At 39.2% G+C, this 25,669-nt stretch overlaps 1 protein-coding gene across 2 annotated transcripts; it reads left to right on the forward strand.

Annotated features, from left to right (window-relative positions):
• Nucleotides 1-10,860: 10,860 nt before the first annotated feature.
• Nucleotides 10,861-25,500, forward strand: LOC131357930 (disks large homolog 1-like). 2 transcript variants are annotated; one of them, XM_058397339.1, is made up of 5 exons: nt 10,861-11,117; nt 11,846-11,977; nt 18,053-18,138; nt 20,963-21,073; nt 22,581-25,500. In XM_058397339.1, exons 1-5 carry the CDS (start codon nt 11,102-11,104, stop codon nt 22,617-22,619), a joined length of 384 nt encoding a protein of 127 aa, XP_058253322.1. In that variant the 5' UTR covers nt 10,861-11,101; the 3' UTR covers nt 22,620-25,500. The 2 variants fall into 2 exon arrangements, with proteins under 2 accessions (XP_058253322.1, XP_058253321.1); XM_058397338.1 differs by having other exon boundaries at nt 10,864-11,117; nt 20,960-21,073.
• Nucleotides 25,501-25,669: the final 169 nt, after the last annotated feature.

Below are 25,669 nucleotides of genomic sequence, written 5' to 3' on the forward strand. Positions count from 1 at the left end.
TAAATTGAATATGAGGGCAAGGGTGCCTTGTATCCGTTGACATGCTCCCTTCTTGACTTTCTTCGACCATTATCTTCCAGAAAACTACATATTATATTCATTACTATTTAACAGTGATGGGTGAACAAAAAAAAATTGACGTAAAAGTACATTTCTGTGATTAAAAATGAACTTGGTTAAGAGTATGAGTAAGGCCAGTTAAAACTACACTTAAAAGTACATTTTTCCCCAAATAATTTACTCAAGAAAAAGGTAAAGTTACTCAAGTTAATGTATAAAGTAAATGTAGAGCGTTACAATCCACCTTTGCTAGAGATATGCCAGAAATACATCCAGCATAGGACACCACCAGGCCATCACAGAGCACCAATCCACATACCAATATGTTTTGGGAAAGTTAGGACAAAAAAAATAGAAAACCTGGAGGAACCCAGTATGGATATGTAGAGCACATGCAAACCTCAGGATCAAACTGGGGAACCGGGAACTCTATGGCTGCAATGCTCTTTCATGTGCTATGGTATAGCCCGGCTCTAGCCGAGCTACATCACCACCTGCTGGGAAAGGCTGTGAAGCTTTAATGACCTGCCTCTAATGTCCTCAATACATAATATGATGATGCTGGACTGGTCTGACCTTCTAAATTTGTTTAGGGCACTAGCAAAAAGATTATGTTGTTGAAGCTTTTGAAAGATTTTTTTTACCTTATAGTATTACCTTATCTTATATATGTAGATTTTTAATGTAAAAACTACCAATTCAATATGCTTAGCCATAAAAAAAAAACTTATTGAGCTTTAAATATGAATCAGAAGGGAGCAATCCTGTCTGTACAGCTTCTCTCCCTCATCTTGCCTGTGTTTAGTAATTTTTTAAAATTAAAATCTATAATATCGATAATAGCTATAATAAGGGATCAATTAGTAAAAATTTTTGTTTAAACAGGCAAAATATTCTCACTGAGAATATGTACTCGCTGCTACCTCAAGTTAATGAACTGAGAGAAGTTGTGTCATGATCACACTATGCAACCTTTTTACTGCCATTATAAATATTTATAGAGATTATAAAGAGCTGTGTATAACATTTTTTACACTACTGGACATTCATTTATGAATGGTACACAAGGGAGTTCTTCTGACTGGAAACGTATGGAAACACATGGTGCATTTATGGCACTTCACAAAGCTTTTTTCCCCTCTTGCCTTCTTCTCTTCTGAATCTGGATGTGTTCCTCTCCCCTCTTTGGCAAAGGCAGTGGATGTTATTCTGGGGTTTAGGAGGACTTATCTTTCTTAGAACAATATAATGGTCATCCCCACAGTTCATCTCGTTATTATCATTGCCCACTCTCTTGTTGCTTTCCATAACCCTGTGGCTCATTAAACATTTCTTCAGCCAGCAGCAACTTAAAATACTATGGCTTCATGTTTATACACTTCCCCCAAAAAATGATGATCTGAGTTATACTAAATCCAGCTGTTAGTGGGAGCTAGCTAGATAAGAATAGAGCATTGTGCAACCTGTCCAAGCATTATGCAAACTGTCCATTTGTGTCCATTGTATGGCTTGGCCCTGAATGTTTTCTTGCATCTGTAGCCTTCAAAATCCAACAGCAAAGCATTTGACTGCCAAAAGCAAAGACTTTCAATCTTGTTGGACATAAGTTTCCAGGAACAAACTGCCTTACTGGAAAACTACACTAACAAGAGATCATCCATTCCCTTGTCTGGTCTTGGTAGATTGAGATAAACTTGCTGGTCAGTTGAGGCTTCACGTTTCATAGAAGATCATTATTTTGTTCTCAGAAATGTTAAGATCGTTTGCTATTTTGAGGTATTGTCTAATTTTGAAAAACATTTCATATTCAATGATTTGGCATTGACTGTGGTCTTTGCTTCTTAGTCTTCCTAGCCTCAAGACAAGTTTCTTTCCCTTTATTTGCAGATGCTGAGAGAGCCATTGGGCTGTTGATGCAGTAGCAGCCTAATCTGACCAGCCCAGAGAAACAGTCTCTAAAGACCAGTGTGGGCAAAATTTCTGCTATCTTTGGCAGCCAGCTCTTTAAAGCTCTTTTGGTTAGATATATTTCTGAGTGAATAATGTCTCTGGACACGTTACACCTTATCATTTTTGTGCTAGACACCTCTGAGTTCAGTACACATATATTCAAGATGAAATCACAACAAAATATTGATGTTGCAAGAAAATATTTGGCCTTGCAATAATCTGTTTCTTAAATGCTCTGCTTTGGGACTCATTAGTGTATTAGATCCACATGCTCATGCAGCATATTGCTCACACATGTTTCTTCAGGATATTCCACAATTGGGATATTCCTGTCAGGACCAGGACTCAAGGCCAGGTCATCAGTGTGAAAGTTTAAGCTTTTCAATATGTGCAACAGGACACCCAAGTGCAGAGACAACTCAGACAGAGTGAGGAAAAGACAAAAGGGAATGTTAAGTTCAAGTCTAACAAAATCAAATGTCCATTAAACAGTAAAAATATGACAAAAATCTTCTAAAAACTTAAGAAACAGAGAAGGAACTAAAAAACAGAGCAAAGAAACTGAGACACTGGGGAGCTTACATACACATAGACAAACTGGTTGAAACAATTAACATAGGAAAAAAGAAAGAATGGGGACATTTGGTGGATTAGGAAATGATAACAAGAAAAGAAAAAAGACAGAACCCTAACAGGATCCCCTTCCTGCCTGCCCTGGAAACAGCTTCTGACATTCTTCCCATGATGATCAGGCTGGCGGAGGTGGAACTTCCTAATGAGCAGCCATGTCAGACAAACTGTTGGTCAGAGAGTACCCCCACCTCACCTCTTGCTAAGGGAATTGTGGGGGTATATATCTGAACTTTCACTTGAAGAGGGACATACCCAGGGCAGATGAGTGCAGAGTGATGTGGGTGTATGCAGCCCACATAAGTAAGGAAGACCAGGAAGATGGATTCGTGGCAGCCATAAACCTCAGGGTGGTCTCCAGGCCCTGAATCAACCTCTCCGTTTGGCTGATGGATTCAGGGTGATAACCAGAGGATAGAATCATAGTGGTACCTAACAGTCTGCAGAAGGCTCCCCAAAATCATGAGAACCGAGGTCCATGATCATTCACCACATACTGATGTATACCAAAGACTTGTTTACATAGTTGTAGATGGTCACAGACCAAGTCAGCTGTTTTCTTAACAGTGGGTAGTTTGGGGAAGGAAATGAACCTGCAGCCTTGGAAAATCTGTCGACAATGAAGAATATTTCAAATTCAAATTCAGATTTTATTGGTCACATACGAAATCATACACAGTACGACATGTAGTGAAATGCTTTTTACGACTGTCTTACATAAAAAGAAAGAGTAAAAATTAAAGTGTAGACATGAAAAATAGGGGATATAGTTAAGAATATATAGGGAAAAGTAGGGAAAATTAAAGTGTAGACATGAAAAATAGGGGATATAGTTAAGAATATATAGGGAAAAGTAGGGAAAATTAAAGTGTAGAAGTCACAAACGAAAATAACTTGAAAGTCAAGTGTCAGATATGCATATGCAAATATATATATATATATATATATATATATATATATATATATATATATATATATATATATATATATATACACATATTTGCATATGCATATCTGACACTTGTCTTTAAAGTTATTTTCGTTTGTGACTTCTACCATTTAATTTAATTTATAATATTTACTGATACTACATTTATACTACTATATATATATATATATATATATATATATATATATATATATATATATATATATATATATATATAATATAAATATATATATGTAGTATCAATAGCAGTAAATATTATAAATATGAAAAATAAGAAAAATAAAATAATATGAAAATAATAAAAATAATAACAAAAAATAGTAATATAATATACACTATATTGCCAAAAGTATTCGCTCACCCATGCAAATAATCAGAATCAGGTGTTCCAATCACTTCCATGGCCACAGGTGTATAAAATCAAGCACCTAGGCATGCAGACTGTTTTTACAAACATTTGTGAAAGAATGGGTCACTCTCAGGAGCTCAGTGAATTCCAGCGTGGAACTGTGATAGGATGCCACCTGTGCAATAAAATCCAGTCGTGAAATTTCCTCGCTCCTAAATATTCCACAGTCAACTGTCAGCTGTATTATAAGAACGTGGAAGTGTTTGGGAACGACAGCAACTCAGCCACGAAGTGGTAGGCCACGTAAACTGACGGAGCGGGGTCAGCGGATGCTGAGGCGCATAGTGCGAAGAGGTCGCCAACTTTCTGCAGAGTCAATCGCTACAGACCTCCAAACTTCATGTGGCCTTCAGATTAGCTCAAGAACAGTGTGCAGAGAGCTTCATGGAATGGGTTTCCATGGCCGAGCAGCTGCATCCAAGCCATACATCACCAAGTGCAATGCAAAGCGTCGGATGCAGTGGTGTAAAGCACGCCGCCACTGGACTCTAGAGCAGTGGAGACGCGTTCTCTGGAGTGACGAATCGCGCTTCTCCATCTGGCAATCTGATGGACGAGTCTGGGTTTGGCGGTTGCCAGGAGAACGGTACTTGTCTGACTGCATTGTGCCAAGTGTAAAGTTTGGTGGAGGGGGGATTATGGTGTGGGGTTGTTTTTCAGGAGCTGGGCTTGGCCCCTTAGTTCCAGTGAAAGGAACTCTGAATGCTTCAGCATACCAAGACATTTTGGACAATTCCATGCTCCCAACTTTGTGGGAACAGTTTGGAGCTGGCCCCTTCCTCTTCCAACATGACTGTGCACCAGTGCACAAAGCAAGGTCCATAAAGACATGGATGACAGAGTCTGGTGTGGATGAACTTGACTGGCCTGCACAGAGTCCTGACCTCAACCCGATAGAACACCTTTGGGATGAATTAGAGCGGAGACTGAGAGCCAGGCCTTCTCGTCCAACATCAGTGTGTGACCTCACAAATGCGCTACTGGAAGAATGGTCAAAAATTCCCATAAACACACTCCTAAACCTTGTGGACAGCCTTCCCAGAAGAGTTGAAGCTGTTATAGCTGCAAAGGGTGGACCGACGTCATATTTAACCCTATGGATTAGGAATGGGATATCACTTAAGTTCATATGCCAGTCAAGGCAGGTGAGCGAATACTTTTGGCAATATAGTGTATAATGTATACAAATATAAAACTGCTTTATAAAAACTAAATATAAAAAAATATATATATAAAAAAACAAAAATATAATACACTAATATAATACAGTACAATATAGTATATATATAGTATATGTGAAAAAATAAAACAATATATAAATAAATATATATGTGTAGACTCTATAATATATAGAAGATACAGTATATGCATATATGTAGATAAAATGGTCAACTTTGAAATGGTGTAGCAAATGAATACAGTATGTACAGTGTGCATATGTAAGATAAATATATAAATATATATGTAGATGTATATATAAGGTAAATATAAATGTCCAATTGAACAGGGAGTAAAGTGACGGTGCAGTGTGCACACAAAGATGTACAGAAAAGATGCACAGTGAGTGTGGTTATTGTGTGTACATAGTAGTGCAGAGTACAAAGTAGTGCAATTATTGCATGTGCAACAATCAGCTGAGGTAGAATGTCATGTCGTGTGGGGGTAAGTCCAGAAAGTCCAGATTCTAGGTGTTCTGGTTGAGGGCCCGAATGGCCTGCGGGAAGAAGCTCCTCCTGATTCTCTCTGTGTTCGACTTCAAGGAACGGAAACATTTCCCTGACCTCAACAGAGAGAAGAGTCCATTGTTGGGATGGCTGAGGTCCTTCATAATCTTCCTGGCTTTGGTCCAGCACTGCTTGCTGTATATGGTGTCCAGGTCAGGAAGCTCGGTGCGGATGGTACTCTCATGTTGGCATTACCTTATGAGGGTGGAAGCCCCATGAAAAAGTTCATGGAGAGGTGCAACCAAGGCTGATGAGGGATGGGCGGAGGTTGGAACTTCCCTGAGGGGAACAACTTGGAGCTTCCCCTTGGTTGCATATAGGGCAGGCCGCCAAAAAAGCCTGGACATCCTTCTTAATGGTTGGCCACAAGAACCACCTCTGGAGGAACTCAAGTGTGTGGGTTGCATGTAAGATGGATGGAGTGACCACACTGGAGAACCTGGTAGCGGACCGACCTGGGAACAAAGATACAGCTAGCAACCCGTAATGGTCAGAATAGGAGCAAAAGTGAAGTGGTGTTTGAGCTGGCCTTTGGGTTCCATCAAAAAGTTGGGCTTCAAAGTACTGAAGCCTATGAAGCCTAAAAACTGGACTGGGAACAGTCCAGTATTAATGTATTAAATGTGATGTGCCCAGCTACTAGAGGCCAGTGGAGGGAGCACAGCATTGAGGTGATGTGTGAGGCAGATTTAAAACAGTTGCACAGCTGCATTTCGGATCATTTGCAGAGGACAAATTGCATTCAGGGTTAGACCTGCCAGCAGAGAGTAGCAGTAGTCCACTCTTGAAATGACAAGAGACTGACCAAGCACCTGAGCAGCATGTGTAGATAAAAATGGATAAATAATTCTGATGTTGTAGAAAAGAAACCGACATGAGCATGTCAAATTAACAATATGTGAGGAAAAGGACAGTTAATTGTCCATGGTTACCCTAAGGTTGCAAGCAGTGGCTGAAGGGGAGATCAGAGAGTTGTGCAGGGATCTTACAAGATCCTGACCTGGGGATGAATCACCTGGGATGACCAGCAGTTCAGTATTGCTGGTATTGAGTTTCAGCTTATTAGCCATCATCCATGATTATGAGATCTCCACCAGACATGCTGAGATCCAAGCAAGAGTCATGTTATCTGAGGGAGGAAAGGAGAAGATAAGTTGAGTGTCATTAGCATAGCAGCGGTAACAGAATTCAGGTGAGGATGTAACTTCGCCAAGAGAGTGAATATAGAGGAAGAAAAGGAGAGGACCAAGTACTGAGCCTTGTGGGACACCAGTGGAGATTCTGTGTGCAGATGTCAATCCCTTTCATGTTACCTGATATGAGCGACCTTCCAGGAAGGAAGCAAACCATTCCTATGCTACTTCATGAATCCCATGACTCCTGATGGTGGACAATAGAGTTTACTCAGCATTCCCTCAACCTTGTTACCTGACCCTATTTATTGTCTAATGTTGAAAAGCAATTCATATTTATAGATCGGGTATTGAAGAAAACCCTTGTCTTTGCTTCACAGACTCAAGCTTTACTGCTCAAAGTACTTCTAGGGCCTCCAGTCTTGTATCATACTCTTCTTCATTGTAGGGTTCATCTGTAAAAGGAAATCAGAATTTAATATAGTTTTAGCACATTTAATAATATTAATATGAATCTATGCTATGTATTGTTTACCTGCATAAGCATATGTTTAACTAATTATGTGGACAGAATATGTGATATAAAATTGTGTGAAAATGTACAGCTGAAAACATAACAAGGATTTAGAATTAAAAATGTACAGTTGTCAGGAGCTACTGGGACAGTTCCCTGCCACACCACCAGAGGGGATGCTGGCAAGTGTTTCATCATGCCTGCTTTTTGTTTATCCCCACGTGTGTTCTGCCATGCCTTTCCTATTATTCTGCTTTCCCACCTTGTCACCTGTTTCCCATTTACTCTAAGGTTCTGCCATATATTTACTAGCCCATTTGTACCTGACTTTGTCTGTCATTGTTTTATGGTGCTGTGGTATGATGCCATTTTTGTGTATCCAGGTATTAGTTATGTTTTGTTACTCATGCTTTGTTAGCTTGTATCTTGTTCAAGTCTTGTTGTAGTGTTTGTTTATTTTTGAGTTAATAAAGCAGTGCATCAGTTTTATCCTGCATATGGGTCTCTGATTCTCTGTTATGCAGGCGACTGAGACTACCTTAGAGATTTGTGTTCAAGCGGCGTCTACCAACCGTTACAACAGCTAAATAAAATGTATTTTCATTGGAACAATACACTGTAATTAAGCTCAGAACTCTAGCTTACATGTTACCTCTGACCCACAATGTGGGTATTATCCACATTATATTTGTTTAGCTCTTGCTCCTAATCAGCTGATGTGTTCTCCTCTGACTTTTTAATCTTCCTTGTACTGCTGGCTGACCATCTTCATCCACATCTCCTAACAGCTCTATGTCTGTGTCCACTAGGGCTTTTTTATTTTTATTTTTTTTTTAAGAAAAATCAAGTTTGAACAAATTTTAAATGTCACACAGTTTATTCAAATATGTTCAAGTGTATTTTATTAACACCCCGAACAACATCACAGAATAATATGCAGTCATACGAGGTTGGTGCTTGGCACTGCTCCGCTTGTCTGTGCTATCCAAATTTCTGCTGCTCAAAGATTTGTTGTTGTGGAAGTCTGAGGCTTTACACTGTTTTTTTACACAGTGGACAGACAGCATCTTTGATCGTAACATCTACTGTGTTAAACCCAAAAAACTTCCACACACTGCTTTTTAGATGATTTGGGGTTGCAACTGTCCACGCAAGGCAGTTCTGCTGCTTGCTGTTAGCTTCCATTTTCATATTATTAGCTTAATTTACTGATAGGTCAAGAGGGCATTCAAAACTTTTATGCCATGCACTGCTGGATCAGATGCTAAACAACACAATTAAAAGCTGTCTAATGCACATAGGCTGCACTTGTATGGGCAAATCATAGTTCTAATATGAATTTTATATGTCATTTTCGAAAGTATGTTCAAATATCAGTTAAAATATGACAGTCCTAGAGTCCATTATGCAAAACATTAATGGTTGGCCACCAGAACCACTTCTGGAGGAACTCAAGGGTATATGTTTTCATATAGTTACTTTTACTTTACAAAATCCTTATTGAAAATGCAATAAATGTACTTTTTGTATTTTAAATAAATTGAATATCAACCCTAGAAACACCTTTGAATATCAGCATATATTCCATCATTTACCTCCCTTGCTGACATAAAATATGGAGCCTAAGATGGCAGCCATACTGAAAAGTTCAGACTTGATGTTTTCTTACCTTTACTTCACTACAAAGCCCTCTAAACAATACAGTAGGATTCTTCATGATTGCATATACACTGGTCAGGCATAACATTATGAGCAGTGACAGGTGAAGTGAATAACACTGATTATCTCCTCATCATGGCACCTGTTAGTGGGTGGGATATATTAGGCAGCAAGTGAACATTTTGTCCTCAAAGTTGATGTGTTAGAAGCAGGAAAAATGGGTAAGTGTAAGGACTTGAGTGAGTTTGACAAGAGCCAAATTGTGATGGCTAGATGACTGGATCAGAGCATCTCCAAAACTACAGCTCTTGTGGGGTGTTTCTGGTCTGCAGTGGTCAGTATCTATCAAAAGTGGTCCAAGGAAGGAACAGTGGTGAACTGGCTAGTAGTTCATGGGTGGCCAAGGCTCATTGATGCACATGGGGAGCTAAGGCTGGCCTGTGTGGTCCAATCCAACAGGTGAGCTACTGTTGCTCAGATTGCTGAAAAAGTTAATGCTTGTTCTGATAGAAAGGTGTCAGAACACACAGTGCATCACAGTTTGTTGTGTATGGGGCTGCAGACCAGTCAGGGCACCCATGTTGACTCCGCCGAAAGCGCCAACAATGGGCACGTAAGCATCAGAACTGGACCACGGAGCAATGGAAGAAGGTGGGCTGGTCTGAGGATGATCTGAGTCGACCATCACATGGATAGCTGGGTGCGTGTGGGGTGCTTACCTGGGGAACACATGGCACCAGGATGCATTATGGGAAGAACGCAAGCCGGCAGAGGCAGTGTCATGCTTTGGGCAATGTTCTGCTGGGAAACCTTGGGTCCTGCCATCCACGTGGATGTTACTTTGACATGCATCACCTACCTAAGCATTGTTGTAGACCATGTACACCCTTTCATGGAAATGGTATTCCCTGATGGCTGTGGCCTCTTTCAGCAGGATAATGTGCCATGCCACAAAGCAAAAATGGTTCAGGAATGGTTTGATGAGCACAACAACGAGTTTGAGGAGTTGTAATCACCTCCAAATTCCCCAGATCTCAATCTAAGCGAGCATCCGTGCAATGTGCTGGACAAACAAGTCCAATCTATGGAGGCCCCACCTCACAACTTACAGGACTTAAAGGATCTACTGCTAACATCTTGGTGCCAGATACCACAGCACACCTTCAGGGATCTAATGGAGTCCATGCCTCGATGGGCCAGGGCTGTTTTGGCAGAAAAATGGGGATCGACACAATATTTGGTCATAATGTTATGCCTGATCGGTGTATGGTTCTTAAGATAGGGACCTTACACTTACGTCTCCCACAGGGGACAAAAATAAATTGCTGGGTCTAAAGAGTATACCCGCATTGTTAAATTTGGAGGGAATACTGAAGGAAGGAGTTACATTTATTATGATGATTATTTTTGTTGTTGTTATCATTTTTAGTATTATTTGGAGCTAATTTCTCCCTGAATGTCTTTAATCTGGTCATATTTACAACGAGACTCCACCTCTTCACACCACTAGATGGCGCCCATGTTTTGTTTATGAAACTCCAACCACATCAAGTTAGTCTGGCAAACAAGTTACACCCTCAAGCCACAAAAAAGGCTTTTGTTCTCTAACAATTTCATCACCTGTGCAAATAAAGGGATCGTTAATAGCAGGAGCACAAAACATAGGTGAAGTGTTGGATATCTGGGTTCACTCAATCAAGTGGACTTTTTTTTTAGTTGAAAGAATCAAAACAAACCTGTAAACACGGGATCTGTCTTTTAAGGAGGCATTAACCTCAGGTTGTTAGTCATGTGTATCATCCGTGCCTCAGTGTACTGCACTACACACCCTCATCTCTTATGAATCTCACGCGCAAACACACACACACACACACACACAGCGCTGAGCTCTGCCCCTACCTACGTGTCCGTAAAGCGGCCAGAGTGAGTCTGTCATGGCCTCAAAAGTGAAAGAAGTGCGAAAACTGTGAAAAAGGACGCTCTTTAACTGACTCACATACAACGTTGAGTTTATTCGTGAATATTAACGCAGTGTCCGTGGACTGTAGAGCGGTCAGGCAGCAAATATTCACCATGGTCCATAAACATGGTAAGTTCCCTTCGCTAACTTTGGCTAACGTAACTTTTATAACTTTTAACTTGTGTGTGAAATTTTTCCAGTAAGACAAGTGACTAATGATTATCTGTTCATCGCATTAAAAAAAAAAAACTTTTTATGTATATATTTTTTTCCATTATTTTGCGCCCTTTGAAGAAGTTCCTTGGGGAACAGGAAGTGGCCAACAAATTTCGACTTATATTATTGTGCAGTTTAGTGCCAGTGTATACAAAGCAGCTTTTCTAAGAATGTAGAAAGTAGCTGTAGTTTATAGTCAGTGCTCAGTGTTGGTGTTGATGTCTTCGCGCTTCACTTTCCGCCCACTTTCGGTAAGTAAAACAGCTGAACCACGCTGTCACTCCACTGTTTGCACTGAGCAAACAAACAGCAAGTTAACATCAGGAGGAGTAAAATATGTTGGACATGTTGGAGACAAAACGCGACATGTTTCTTTATCTGGGCATCACCTACAATTTAAAACGGCAGAACCGTTTTGTCTGACGTCACACGCTGGCCCCGCCCCCCCCTCGACCACAGCACTATATAAATGCTGATAATGTTTAAGACTGGGAGTTTGATCAGAGAAAATAATTGTTAATGATATACCACTGGGGTAGTTGAGATTGAACTTAATAATGAGCAGCATTTTCAACTTCATATAGATTTTTAAAGCTATAAGCAGGCAACGCATAGCCAAGTTTCTTTCCCTTTATTTGCAGATACTGAGAGAGCCATTGGGCTGCTGAGGCAGTATCAGGCTAGTCTGACCAGCCCTGAGGAACAGGCTCTAAAGACCAGTGTGGGCAAAGTTTCTGCTATCTTTGGCAGCCAGCTCTTTAAGGCTCTGTTGGGTAAGATATGTTTCTGGGTGAATCATGTCTCTAGACACGTTAAGCCTTATCATTTTCGTGCTGGCCGATGCTGAGTTCAGTACATTCCATGTGAAATCACTGTGTCGCAAGAAAATATTTGGCCTTGGAATAATCTGTTTCTTTGGTACGCGTTGGTTTCGGACTGAACTCTGTATTTTAGTTATTATGTAATCGTCACAGAAATCCATTCTGGTATGATACAAGTTGCCAAAAATACCAGAATTCCACAAGCTCATGTATAGTAGCTTATTGCTCATGTTCATTTCTGTTTTTTGTTTTTTTTTCTTCAGGGTGATTCCACAATTGGGATGTCCTACTGATATTATTATATTTCTAAATGTGTAAAAGGAAATTTTTGATAGCCATTTAGTGCCAACATTGTGTCATTTAGATCAAACTATGTGCATATACACAACAGATAAATAACAACCTAAAAAGGAAACATATCCACAGCACTAAGAAAACAGTATTTTTGTCTGACCTTGCCCACTCTAACTACACTACATTACCTTGAAACCTAGTGCTAAAAATTCTTCTAAATCTTAGTATTTTGCATCAATTTGCACAAGACACTTATTATTAGTTCTGATAAATGTGCATTTGAGTTCCCATTCCTTCAACCCTGTTATCTGACCACATTTACCCATGTCAGATATCTGGAATATTACACACATTAAGTCAAATGTTCATTATTCCACAGGGATTTCCTGAAGACAGTAGGAAGAAGTGTTCTTTTTCATTAATGAGTAATGAGTGTCATACAAGCATTGTAAAGTTAAGACTGTGTTGACTTGGTGTGTGAGAGTTCAGTGGCCATTGTGCTCCATTGCTTTTAGGAAACTCAGCCCAGGTCACTTTGAAAGAAGAACTCTGGTACCCTGAAAGTAAATAATTTATTAAAAAAAAAAGGAAGCAAAGGATTAGATAATGAAATTTTCTGTATTTGACAATTCTCTGCTAAAAACCTAAACAAATTTACTGTTTTATAGAATAAAATGCAGCCGAAGAATCATTGTAAATGTGAGATATTGGGTCTTTTAGTAAAGTTATTTAGAAATATTAGTGTATGCCAAACTGGACTAAAAATTTCTATTGGATTTATAAAAGATTTTTCTTTCATCTGTGTGTGTATTGGTCACCCTTCAAGTGCAAAGGGCACTTCTGACACAACTCTATAAAAGTTCTAAAAGTTAAAGTTATAAAAGGCTGTGATCATACAGACATATTCTTAGTCCCTGTCCTAGCATTTTCATGAATGTCACATCGTTATATAACAATTTACACATAAATCTTTTTATATCCAGCTTGATAAGGCTCATTGTTGCCTCAGATGGGTAAATTTTATTTTTTTGAATGGTTAAATTATTTTTTTTTCTTAGATTCAATACTGAAAAATTATAAATAATAAAGTTCAATTTTCATGACATCTCAATTATACCTTAATTACACGTGAACTAAGTAAACTGACATTTTCCTGGCAGTGACAGGAACTAGCAACCTGTGATTATATGCTCTTATGATATCTCTCTGTGCAACTACAGAGATGCGTCTCTACAAAGGAAATTTAGTTCCATCACCATATGGCTGTGTATTTTCTTAATTATGAGGCCCATTCCCTAATGAACCTTTCCTATTAGGGAAAAACAACAAGGCACTGTGTTAGTTTAGTTTGGGTTGCTATGATCCTGTAGTGATGAAAGGGACAGGTTCTCCCTTCATTCAAAATCCCAGCTGACTAAAAGGCTTACTGCTTACTTTGTGTCCTCGCCACATAAGATTCTGATGAAGTACAAACACAGCACCGGGTATAGGAATTACGTTGCTGCTTCTCATGTATCTGTAACTACTTTAAATACATTTTTAGATGACATGCATTTAGATGTATGTTGCACAGATAATGTAAATGATCTCAGTTATTCTTTCAGTAGTTGAATCACGGCTTTAGAAGCCACAAAGGATAACCTCAGTTGAACCTTAACTGTAACTCTGTATGCAAATAAATATTTGACGCATTCTGAAAAACGGCCTAGATTGTTATTGGAAAGTGAATATCATGACATTCTGTATTGGAAGGATAGAAACCAGCTTATCTTCACACAGGATGTGTTCTTAGCTCGTACTGTGGCGTGGAGGAGAGCCCATGTTGTTTCCCAGGCACAGAAGAGAATGAGGTCAGATTAGTTTTTGGCTGTGAGAAACATGTGGTTTTAATCAGCGTAGATTCGGGGCTGGTGTCATGTTGGGAGCATGAATGAAACTTGATCTTACCTTTAATGATGTATCTTTTTGTTTAGGTTTTATAATACATGATTCCTGGCCCCAGGCCTGTTCATATACAGCTGCTCTTTTGTCATGCATGCAGTCAAATTTCTTAAAAACATATTTTTTACAGTCCCAGATGATGCTTTTGTCAAAAAATAAAACATTACCTCTGAACTCTTTTATCTCCTAAATTTTCTATTTCTATTTTAAACAATTTAACTTCTACACTTAAATGATTTGAACTTTTGTTAAGAGGTCATTTTTGTGAATATAGAATAATTTCATAAACATTTTCGACTGACTGCATAAAGATGTGTCTATAGTGTATGTGTCTGTAAGTTTCTGTTTATCTATATTATTATTCTTCGAAACATCAGGCTATATTATTCATCTATTCACCATGAAGCATTTTACTCAGTACCTACTTTCAATTATTCAGTAACTACAGGGAGACTGTTAGTGGAGGTTTGTAGTTATGAGAGTGAAAAATGCTGGATCCTCCTAAGAGTTTAAGGAGTTAACCCAGAGCATTTCTGTATGTTTTATGCAGCTTTCTGACATAGGTGACACTGTAATTATGGTAATGGTATTGGAGAACTGCACCCCAGCTTGTAACAAGCCAACCTCTGTGCTATGTGGGAGGTAGGGAGAGCGGCTGGGATGCTTGATGGGATGTCTGCATGATTGCACAATTTTGAACAAAGGTTTCCTTAACAGCAGACTCATCTCTTTGTTCCCAAACACACAAAACACATAGGAACGTACAGTTCCCACAAAAGAGGTGCCGTGGCGACCCCTGTCAGGGCATCACAGATTTGTACTGTATGGAAGAGACTTATTATTATTGACTTCACTTTCCTTAGCCATAAGGATACAAGGTTCTAGATCTTATAACAAATGTTAACTTGTTCTTTTCAAGGGAAGTAGATCTGCATAAATTCGACTGTGGTGGGAGCTGTGACTGGTTAATTAATGTAGCAGACTTTTGTACATTGTGGTTTGTGTCCAGGAATGTGTGCGGTTTTAATTGGGAGTGGAAATGTGGTTTCAGAAAAATTGCTGGAATGGATTTTTTTATTCAGTCACGATTTTTATGTTTGACTATGCAAAAACGTTTTGCATTCAACTGTTGCACGCATTTTATATGTATGTTTATTTCTTTATGCAATTAAGAAATGTGGGATGTTTTAGTATTTAATGCATTCATCTGAAACATTAAGTGATGAATGCAGCAGAATTAGGAAAATGAGCTCACAAGGACCAGTGCTGGTACTTCCTGCCATTTCTATTCCAATTAGGACTGAATTCATTCTTGGTGTACTCTTTCCTAGTGTACATCATTACTGCCTACATGATGTTCTAAGACAGCTCTTAGAACTTTCCTAAACACCCATGTCCCTTTGTGACACATTTAAACATTTCTATTCATTACAAAGCTGAATGTTTTAATCATGCTTTGTTTAGAAGCAAGCCCTGCTCATTTAGGTTGCAGTTTACTTACTTTACTTTGTCTCTGTGTTTCTTTTATCTCTCTCCCGCTCTCATCTCACGCTGGCCAGCCGGGCAACATAACTACCTCCTACACAGTGTTCTCTTCCCACACACACAGACTTACATAGACACAGCCACGATGAGTCACATAGCCCCCATTCTTCTACTGTCTTTCCTAATGCACCTCTGGGGGACATCGACACGGCCCCTAACACCCGCTCATGCACAAATAAACACATACCACAAATATCTAAATTTTCGCTTAGATTTTCTTTCAGGTCCCTGCAAATGCTACAGTCTTTCTGAAGGTACTTTTGTAATGGGACATATTTATGGGGGTAGTAAAGAAAGCATGTTCCACTTTAACACTGTCGAGCAGCAAGGTACACTATATCATTAGTTCTGTGTGTGATTTTATATTTTGAGCCCACAATTGGCGACCACCTGCCATGGATTCTTAATGACCGGAGAGGTGAAGAATAAAGGGAACGTGGGAAAGATTTCTAGCTGAAATAAATCCAGGTAGAGGGTATAGAAAATGGTAAAAGGGATAGAACTGTAGATGGTGTGAGTATGATGTGGGCTGGATCAGCACAACAGCATGTCACAGTGGTTAGAGAGATATTGCTTATCATTCGCCTATTGCTTATATCATTCTTGGGTAATTAAAGATCTCTTAAATGTACAACAGCCAAAAATATTTCTCATACTGCTGTACTGAATGGCTCATATGGCTGTAAACACAGCATTTCTTATGTATAGGCAGATGGGAAATTAAAGGGAAAAAAACAACATAAAATGTGTGTTAGGAAGGTGTTGGGCTACCACAAGCTGCCAGAACAGCTTCACTGCACCTTGGTACAGATTCTCTAGTCTCTAAAAGTGTACTATAGGGATGAACACCATTCTTCCAAAAGATTCCCTCAGTTAGTGCTTTGATGATGGTGGCGGAGAGCGATGGCTGCAGTGTGACTACAAAATCTTTTATTTGAGATCTGGGGACTGGAACGGCCATAGCATATAATTTACATCATTTTCATTTTCAATAAACCATCCAGTGAGCCCTCATGCCCTGTGGTTGGAGCTTGGAGCCTGGAAGAGAGTGCTCCCATCAGGGTAGAAGTGCTTCGTTATAGGACAAAGGTGATTTTAGTGACTCTTTCCTCTAAGAGGACATTTGGAACTGAACCATGCCAGCAGAGTGCACCAATAGTATAATAGAGCCACTATTTTTTTCACTTAATCTGGTGTTAATCTAACTTCGTATATATTTAATGGCTTGTTTCTGTGAAGGATTTGTGAGCTTTCAAACCATCTAGCTTTGGAGGCAAATAAAGGTGTACATGGGAACCGTGATCCTGCTGGATTCAAGGACCCAAGAAAATGTGGCCAAAAAGAAGGATGAGGTGCCGGGCAGGAATGAGGCTTGTGGGAATAAAATTGCATTAAAATTCAAATGTTGGTGTTTGGAATTGCACCAGCAATGTTATAAAATATAGTGTAGTGGGTTACAAACATAAATAATGCAGGAGTGGTCAAAGGTTTTGCATAAGTGGATTGATAAAGGACAAAATGTCCAGGTCCCCAAATTTAGGGATTAATGAAAAGCTTGTGTATCTGACTGAGACTAAATTATTTTTGTCCCCTGTAGCTCACTTGTTGCTCAAACTAATGATTATATTTTATAAACTAGGATGCAATTGGTAACAAATAGACTTTTCAAAATAGACCATAAATTGTTGTAGATAAATATATATTTAAGATGTCTTTAGTTAGACAGTGTCACCAATTTTGCTGGACCCCCAACACTGTTGTGACCTGCAGTATTGACACTGATGATTTTCCAACTGTGGAATGTGCTGTGTACTTCCCTGTGTTATCAGCAGTGAATCACATTAACAGCCTCTCTGTTAGTGAGTGTGACTGTTGCTGCCATCTAAACTCAGTATGGGCAAGAAATTTGGATGGAGCTGCTGGAAGATATTTATAGATCTGTACAATGGCAAGACTGATGCACAGGTTGAGCCATGACTTTGTTTATGACTTTGTTCTAGACATGTAAGTCATGCTGGCCTTTCACACGGCCGAAAAGTTTCTCTGTTGTTGTCTGTTACTATGACAATATTTAATGCTTCATTAAGAAGACATCTAATAGGTGTCTTCAATGTGGCGTTTGATACATCCTATGCTAGTGGTTCATCAGTTGTTAATGGGAAAAAAAGTCTAGAATAAGTAACCTTTAAAACATGACAAAAAAGCAAACAAAAGCATCACAGTATTTTTCATATTAATTATTTTCAGATATTCAAGAATGCTATGAGGTGACCCTGCAGCTAAATGCAACAGAGAATGCAGCACAAGAGAACGGTCCTAAGGAGATGTCGGAGGTAAGCATCTTAAAAGGTTGTTAACAAATAGTGATTAAAATGTGTGTAATATTCAGGATTGCACATATCAGTCAATATGTTGTTTCACATACTGATTCAAGTTTTACCATTAGACACCAGTTTATCTTGTTTTTCCTTCAGTGTTTGTCATCTGCCCATAGCACAAATATATGAAAAATGAAAGAGTTTGATGCATTTCAATAATCAAAACAGAGTGGAGAGAAAATGAACGAGAAGGAAGTAAGTGTGAAAACAGATGGAGAGAAAGAAAGAGGGAGCCAAGCATTAGTCATTTCTAGAAAAGACTGCAGTGGTAACATCTAGTGCTCATCAGTGAGAAGCATAACAATGTCACCAAGAACCTCAAATATAATGTCGAGTCACATGGAGCAACAAAAATATTTATAGGCCCGGTTGACAAAATAAGCTCAACTTCTATTTGTAATCTGATAAAGGCCACTGGGGATGAAAATATGATGGACTGCAGGTTATTTGTCCAGTTCATACTGTAATAGAGACCTGTGGTGTAGCTCTAACTATTCCTGACTAAGGGTGCATTCATTATATGTTATACAGTATATGTTATAGGATTAAACGCATGTATGTATGTGTTCACACTCGTGTTTAAAACAAAAGCCCAAAAAATTTCATTAACCTTATTAAATAAAAAAACCCAAACAAATATATTTCTATATTTCAAAATGTTTTTGAGAAAGAAAATAACAGTGTGGGGTTTGGATACAAAGGTAAACTTGATCAGTTCAAATAATTAATCCAAAAAAAAAGAAACTCTATTTCACTGTAATGACCATTAATAGGTCATGAGAAATAATACTAAAATCGTATTTGAAATCATTTTATACATGAACAATTACAAAAACTGCAAAATTACAGTAAACAATTAATACTGTATTATGGTTTTATTGCAGTGTGTAATTAATATGTGTATCTGACATAAACTTTATATTTAAAATGAATAATTTTGTTAAAATTAAATTACAGGTTGATTATTATTTGATATACACAAACGTTGTGTATTGCAAAGCATTTATCACATTATGATCAGAAATATATACCAGTATGTTTGTCACAACGTTTGTGGTTTGTTTTACTCATTTCCTAGATGTTTCTATACTGTCTTGATGAGCCAGATCGAAAAGTCTACAGACATTTTTCTGCTCATATTGAAACTGATTTTGCCCTTCAGTTCCCCATTCCACTGTTTTCAAAAGCATCAGCACTGTGTGACAAGGGCCTCCCTTCCGTGAAAATACTGCAGGGGTCACTGACTCACTGTGTTATCTGTGGTGAAGAATGTTCCAGGCGCAGTAGAGCCCAGTATGACTTTGTAGAAATGCAGAGCCGTGCTGTGGAGAGTTACTGGCTGTTGAGTGAGAAGCAGCAGGCAGGGAGGGAGGGCTAGAGCTAAGAGAGTCCAGTGCAGTTCTTATTAGCATTCACCACACATTGTCACCTGAGTGGAGGAGAGTTAAATGAAATGAGTCTGCAAATTCACTGATTTCGTGCAGAGGCTAGAGAGAAAAAGACATCAGCAGCTCTAGAGTACCATTAATGTGAATGCAGAAGTGGTGACATGCCACTTTTGCTATTAATAGGAGTCAGTGTAATCAACCTTCTGGGTGTTGGAATTAATATGCCTTGAAGAAGCTCTGAATTTGAATATGCATCTTTTGCCATTACTGCGTATTAAAACTAATTTCTGCCCACTTGGTAGAAATTCACTTTCTCTGCAACAATCAGTTACACTTATACACAACCCTAGACTATCACAAGTCAGGGGATATCATCCTGTTGTAATTGTTGAATACCCCCCCCCCACCCCCCGCCACCAACATTTACAGGTTTGATGAGCCCTACGAATTTCATGGGTGTGGAAATCTCTGGTGAAATATTTTGTAGCAATCACATGAACTCCTGCTTGATGTGTTGTGCCTATTAATTTGTTTGCTCAGTGCCAGTAAACAAAACGGCACTGTGCCACAAATAAATACGACTTCACAAATTAGTTCTTGTGTGTTGTGGTAATCATAGATGTAAGAAAACAGTAGACGCTGCAGTAGTGGCTGCTGTTTTGTGTCCTCCATCTTGGAAAAGGATTCAGTTATAATCCAGTGTAAGTCTAATGAGAAATGTGTCTTAATCGTGATGGAAATTTATTCTTAAACTGAACTGAAAATGTATTCTTTGCTTTGCTGCAGATTTCTGTATATTGTATATTTTTGTATGTTGATGTTCTGGTTGCTAAATAACTGTACTTCCGAATAACATTGTCGAATATCTTCCTAATTAATTTTTAATTTATTACTAAAAATAAAAACCTGAGGGAATCAGATTAGGGATTTGAAGATTTATTAACAGTCATTTATTAACCCATTTAATAGAAATATTAGCAATAACAAAATTGTAAATGTAAGTGACATAAAATCACAAGTTCCATGTTCAAATATGTAAAAATAAATTAAAATATTCCTTTGCAGCAGACAATCTTTAAACTCATCTAGCAATCATCTTAGCTTTCACACTAATATGAATTTTTTTGTTAAACATTCAAACACTTATGCATCTCCACATTTATAGTTAAAATAATAGTTGCTTCTAATGAGCTCAACCCAGAACCAGGTGCTTTAGTATATTGAAATGTTTCCAGATTTGATCATAGGGTTGTGAGGTACATACAGACTTTTGTATTGAAAGTGTGCTGATATTTTATTGTTTAACTAGACATTTTAAAACATTTTGTCATTTAAAGGCAACCATCGAATCTGTCATAGTCTGAGGCTTTTTTTCTGTATGTGTGTAGCAGAACCCGGAATTGGAGGGTGTATCACGAGTGCGAGTGACCAGCAGGACAAGTCCACAGAGGGTGGAGAGAGTGGCCGGGCTCGTGAGCCGTTCCCATGTGGAGACACCCAAGGTTAGTGACAGACTGGGAGCAGTTTAAATCGATGTCAGTGGCTGAGGATTCATGGTGCTCCTTAAAAGAACGTTTTATATTGCTCTGTGTAGAATAACTGCAGTTTGGGAAAGAATAGTAGAGTGCACAAAATAACACACTCCTTGTCTATGAATGAATGACTTTTAAGTGGTTAACCACAAATGCCAGTTCTGCTGTGAGGATGGAACTACCCCAAATTTCTGCTTGTTCAAATTTGCATGGACATAATGCTTAACGATTTATGTTAATGGTTGCTGAAATATATTTAGTGGATTCAATTTCTAAGGTGCTTAAATCAAAACAGTGTGCTTGAATTTAAAATGCTTATTGTTCAAAATCATTTTCATGTCTTTCGGTGATCTGGGATGAATGTAAGGTGATGAATGAATGACACAAACTGCTGCCATTTTCACATTAGATGGTAGATCCAGGCGAATAGCACAAGCTGCTTTCTCAGCCAAAGTATTAATCAGAGTTGTCTGAGATGTCACTGTTTTTTTTAATGCTCCGAAGGCATCATGGTCAAGTTGCACTGTATCATGGCAGACCTCATTTTCACATGCCTTCCCAATCACAACACACCCAGAGGCACATGGCAGCACAATGCCTGCAGGCGCTGGCTTTTGAGATGAGTGGAGAACTGAGCAAGGGGTGTGGGAGTGTGGAGGAGGAAGAGGAGTGTGCAGTGGTCTCAGCTAATGCTGTAGGAAGGCTCTGTGTGTGTGTTTTTAAGCTATGTCAAGTGTCATTTCTCTACATTAATATCTTATGGTTGATACACAAACCACATTTTGATGAGGGAAAAGCTAGGTGATGCTGAGCCAAATGTAGTGTCATCTCTCTTTCCACACATGAGTAGGGTAAATTGGGGATGCAGTGTAAGGATAGAGAGAAGCGCATATAAAGAGGGAGCAGCAGAGATAGAGAGAGAAAAATAAAGAGAGTGGGGGAGGATGGAAGGAATGAGCCGACTGAGAGGCGAGGGCCGGTGCAGTGCAACGCAGTCAGAGCTGGAACGGACACCCAGAGCTCAGCCTTCCGCAGGTTGCCATGGAAACCACATTCCTCCCTCTGCTTGCATCCCCACAGACTGACTGCCTCGCTTGCTCTCCCTCCCTCTGTCTGTTTTCCCATCTCTCTTTCTCATCTCTGTACCTTACGCAGTCATATGTGTTCACCAGTACAGCATGGCCAGAAATTCAACAACAAAATCAGAAAATGTCTCGACATGATAAACTAAAGGAAGAGCCCCTGCTAGATTCAAATATTATCTTTTTTTTTCATATTTATGTATGTGTAATGAATTTGTTGTACTCAGTATAATCTTTTTCATTCATAGATACATGTGTTCCTAAGCACAGTTTTTTTGGTCATAGTTCCATACAATTTCTTGCTTATGATTTGCATTCTGCATGTGATAAGCTTCTCTATATGTTCCTTCTCCTCCCATTATTATGGCTGCACCTTGCGCCTTCCTTTTCCTTAGCATCTGAAATATTCTGTCCTTCTCACTCTATTCCCTTAATTTCCAGTCAGTATCCATGCACCTCACATTCTCCTCTTTTTCTCCATCCCTCTTTTCCTTCGTCACTATCTTTCGTTTTCTATAGCTCCCCCTATCATTAGACTGTCAGTCACATGTGCACTGTGTGGTACAGCAGCTGTTTTCTGCTACCAGTTCTATTAATAGGAGTTACAGCCTTCATAGGCGCTTTTGTTTAGGGTCTCAGAGAGTGCGTAATGTGGGAGCCATGACAGTATCTTTATGTCTTTAGAGTCATGTTCCTCCCTTCAGCTGTCCATGAAACACTGGAGAATGGCTCGATCATGATTGAATTGCATGAGGTCAGCACAATGGGAAGAAAATCGTTTGAACGAAATATTTCCCACACTGCTACCTATCCACTGAAAACTACAGGATCAAAGGCATTAATATCTATGACATATCTTCACACTCTTTTAGAAACCCTGCTGTATTTTATGCAACCTTGCCTCTGCATTTCATTGAAATGATGCTTAGTAATGGTGCTACTGCCCCTTTAAGTCTGCCTGTGTCTTATCTTACCTTATTTGGGCATGCATCCTGTTAGGTGGTTAGAGAGCAGTCACATGGCCTGCTGTGAGAATGCACAAAAATTCCAGAAATTTTCTATAGGGCTCATCTGTGTGAATGTGTATCTGAAAGGTTTGAGATATAAATGTTTATGTAATTGGGATTGCAATTAAGCTGACAGAGAAAGGTTATTTAGTTGCAGGAGCTCTGTCTTTCACTTAAAATCATACGGATTTCCTCCTGTTCCTCATGTTTTACTATGAATTGGTAAATCTATATTCTATATTGATTAATAAAGGTTGGGATGGATTATGGTAAATAGCTGTGCTTTGCCATATGTTCATGTGATTCTACAGAGCTGTCTCTATTTTCAGTATCATTTTCTAAACATATATAAAGACCAAGTTCAACTACCATTCAGGCAGGATACAGCATGTACCGTAAATCATAAAAAATCAGATATTCAGGAAGACATTTTGATAGTGTCTGTTAAAAGTGATTAATTCTGACGAATCGGGCTGCCTACAACAAACTATATACATTACCTTTGTGGACACTTCCACTTCATCACACCCATATGTGGGCCTTCCCCAAACTATTGCCATAAATTTGGAAGCAGTTGTAATGTTTTTTTGTATGTGTTAATGCACCTCAGGCCTCCTCACCCAACATCAGGGCCTGACCTCACCAGTACTCTTGTTGCTGGATGGACAAATCCCAATAGCCATGCTCCAAAATCTAGTCTTCCAAGAAAAATGGAGGTGATTAAACAGCAAAAGGGAACTAAATCTGGAAATGGATGTTTAGGTGTAATGGTCATGTGTCCACAAAGCTAAGTGATGCAACAGCAAATCATTTGCCCTATTATCCGGAGGTTGCAAGTTTGAACCCTGACTATGCAATAGCCATCCATGGCCTTGAGACCCAGAGAGCAAAACTGACCATGCCTTTGGGAGAGGAGTCGTGGCATACACTCTCTCCTGTCAATCACAGTGACATTAGCTGATTGCAGTCATCTATGACATCATGCATGTGGAATGGGGCAACTAGCGCTTTCCTCCAAGTGTGCTACACTGCCTTGTGATGCAGTGCCTAAATGTTGGATTAAATTGCCATAGATTTGCTCTCATTTCTCTCCATGCCACTCTTTACTATTGCAGTTTTACAGTGCTCTAGCCATTGATTGTCTGTACTGCAAACATAAGCCGTTTTTATATTTTGATATTATATAATCTTCGAAGGAGTAGGACATCTTCCCTAGAGGTACTAGAAACACCCACATGCATTCACACGCTAAAAGATGTAACAAACACCAAGACCTGATGCAAGCATGTTATGCTTGAGTATAAGCCTAGTCTGCTTCTGTATTTTCTCCATCCAGTTTGCATCTTCAATTGTAAAGAGCATGGAGATTTGAACACTGCTCCTGTGACACCTATTGAACTGTGCACCACTGTGTGGAGGGCAGTTATAGATGTGAGCTATGGGGAAAAGGAAAGAAATGAAGGAATCATGTGCCCTGGGATGGATATGCTTGCATCGTCATTTTTAGCTGCAAGACACCACCCATATATAAACTGTTTTCAGATGAGCAAGCTTCCTTGTGGTTATTGCAGTGGAGCAAATTTTTTAATCAGTAGTTTTACAGGGAATTTTAAGGTAGTAATGATACCTCTTCAGTTGTTCGAGTAACTGCTGTTTCCTTTCCCCTGTTTGGCAAGAGAGTCAAACTGGGATTTATGAAAACATTTTTGAACAAAACAAACAAACAAACAAACCTGTGGCTTTCGTTCAGGTTCTCTGGTTTTCTCCCTCCTTCCAAAAACATGCCTAATTGCCCTTAGGTGTGAATGTGTGTGTAGGTTAGTCTGCAATGGACTGGTGTCCCATCAAGTTTGTGTTTCCATCTCATGCCTGGTGTTAAAGGGCTCTACATTTACCATGATCCTGACCAGGATAAAGCAGTTAATAAATATGACAATATTAGATTTTCTGTTATTTAAGTGATTTGTTTGCAGGCTGGAGTGATTCATATAAATATGACTACATGTGCACCTAATTTGACAGCCTTAAAGTGTTAAAGCTTTTATGTGCACGGATTGCTGTTTTCTGATATGGAGCCAGCAATTGATGAGTTTTGGAATCTCTGCATCTTCATTCTGCCTCTGTGCCTGTACTCAGTTTATGGAGCGCTGCCCCTTTAAGAGCAGCCACTGAAACAACGAGTCCTGGTGGTGCTGCTGCTGATGGCTGTGCTGCAAGATGATTGGCTGTGTCTCTCAGAGCTGAGGTGCTGGAGGGATGCTGCTACGCATCTCCCTCTCCCCCTCTCTGTCTTGCTTCCTCTCTCTCTCTCTCTCTCTCTCTCTCTCTTTCTCTCTCTCTCTCTCTCTCTCTCTCTCTCTCTCTCTTTCTCTCTCTCTCTCTCTCTCTCTCTCTCTCTCTCTCTCTCCCCCCTCTTTCCCTCTTGCTTGCTTGCATCCCTCTGTATAATCCTCATCTAGGGCAAGCGAACTGAGAGG

The sequence above is a fragment of the Hemibagrus wyckioides genome, linkage group LG08 (genome assembly GCF_019097595.1).
Source record: "Hemibagrus wyckioides isolate EC202008001 linkage group LG08, SWU_Hwy_1.0, whole genome shotgun sequence".
Classification (NCBI taxonomy): domain Eukaryota; kingdom Metazoa; phylum Chordata; class Actinopteri; order Siluriformes; family Bagridae; genus Hemibagrus; species Hemibagrus wyckioides.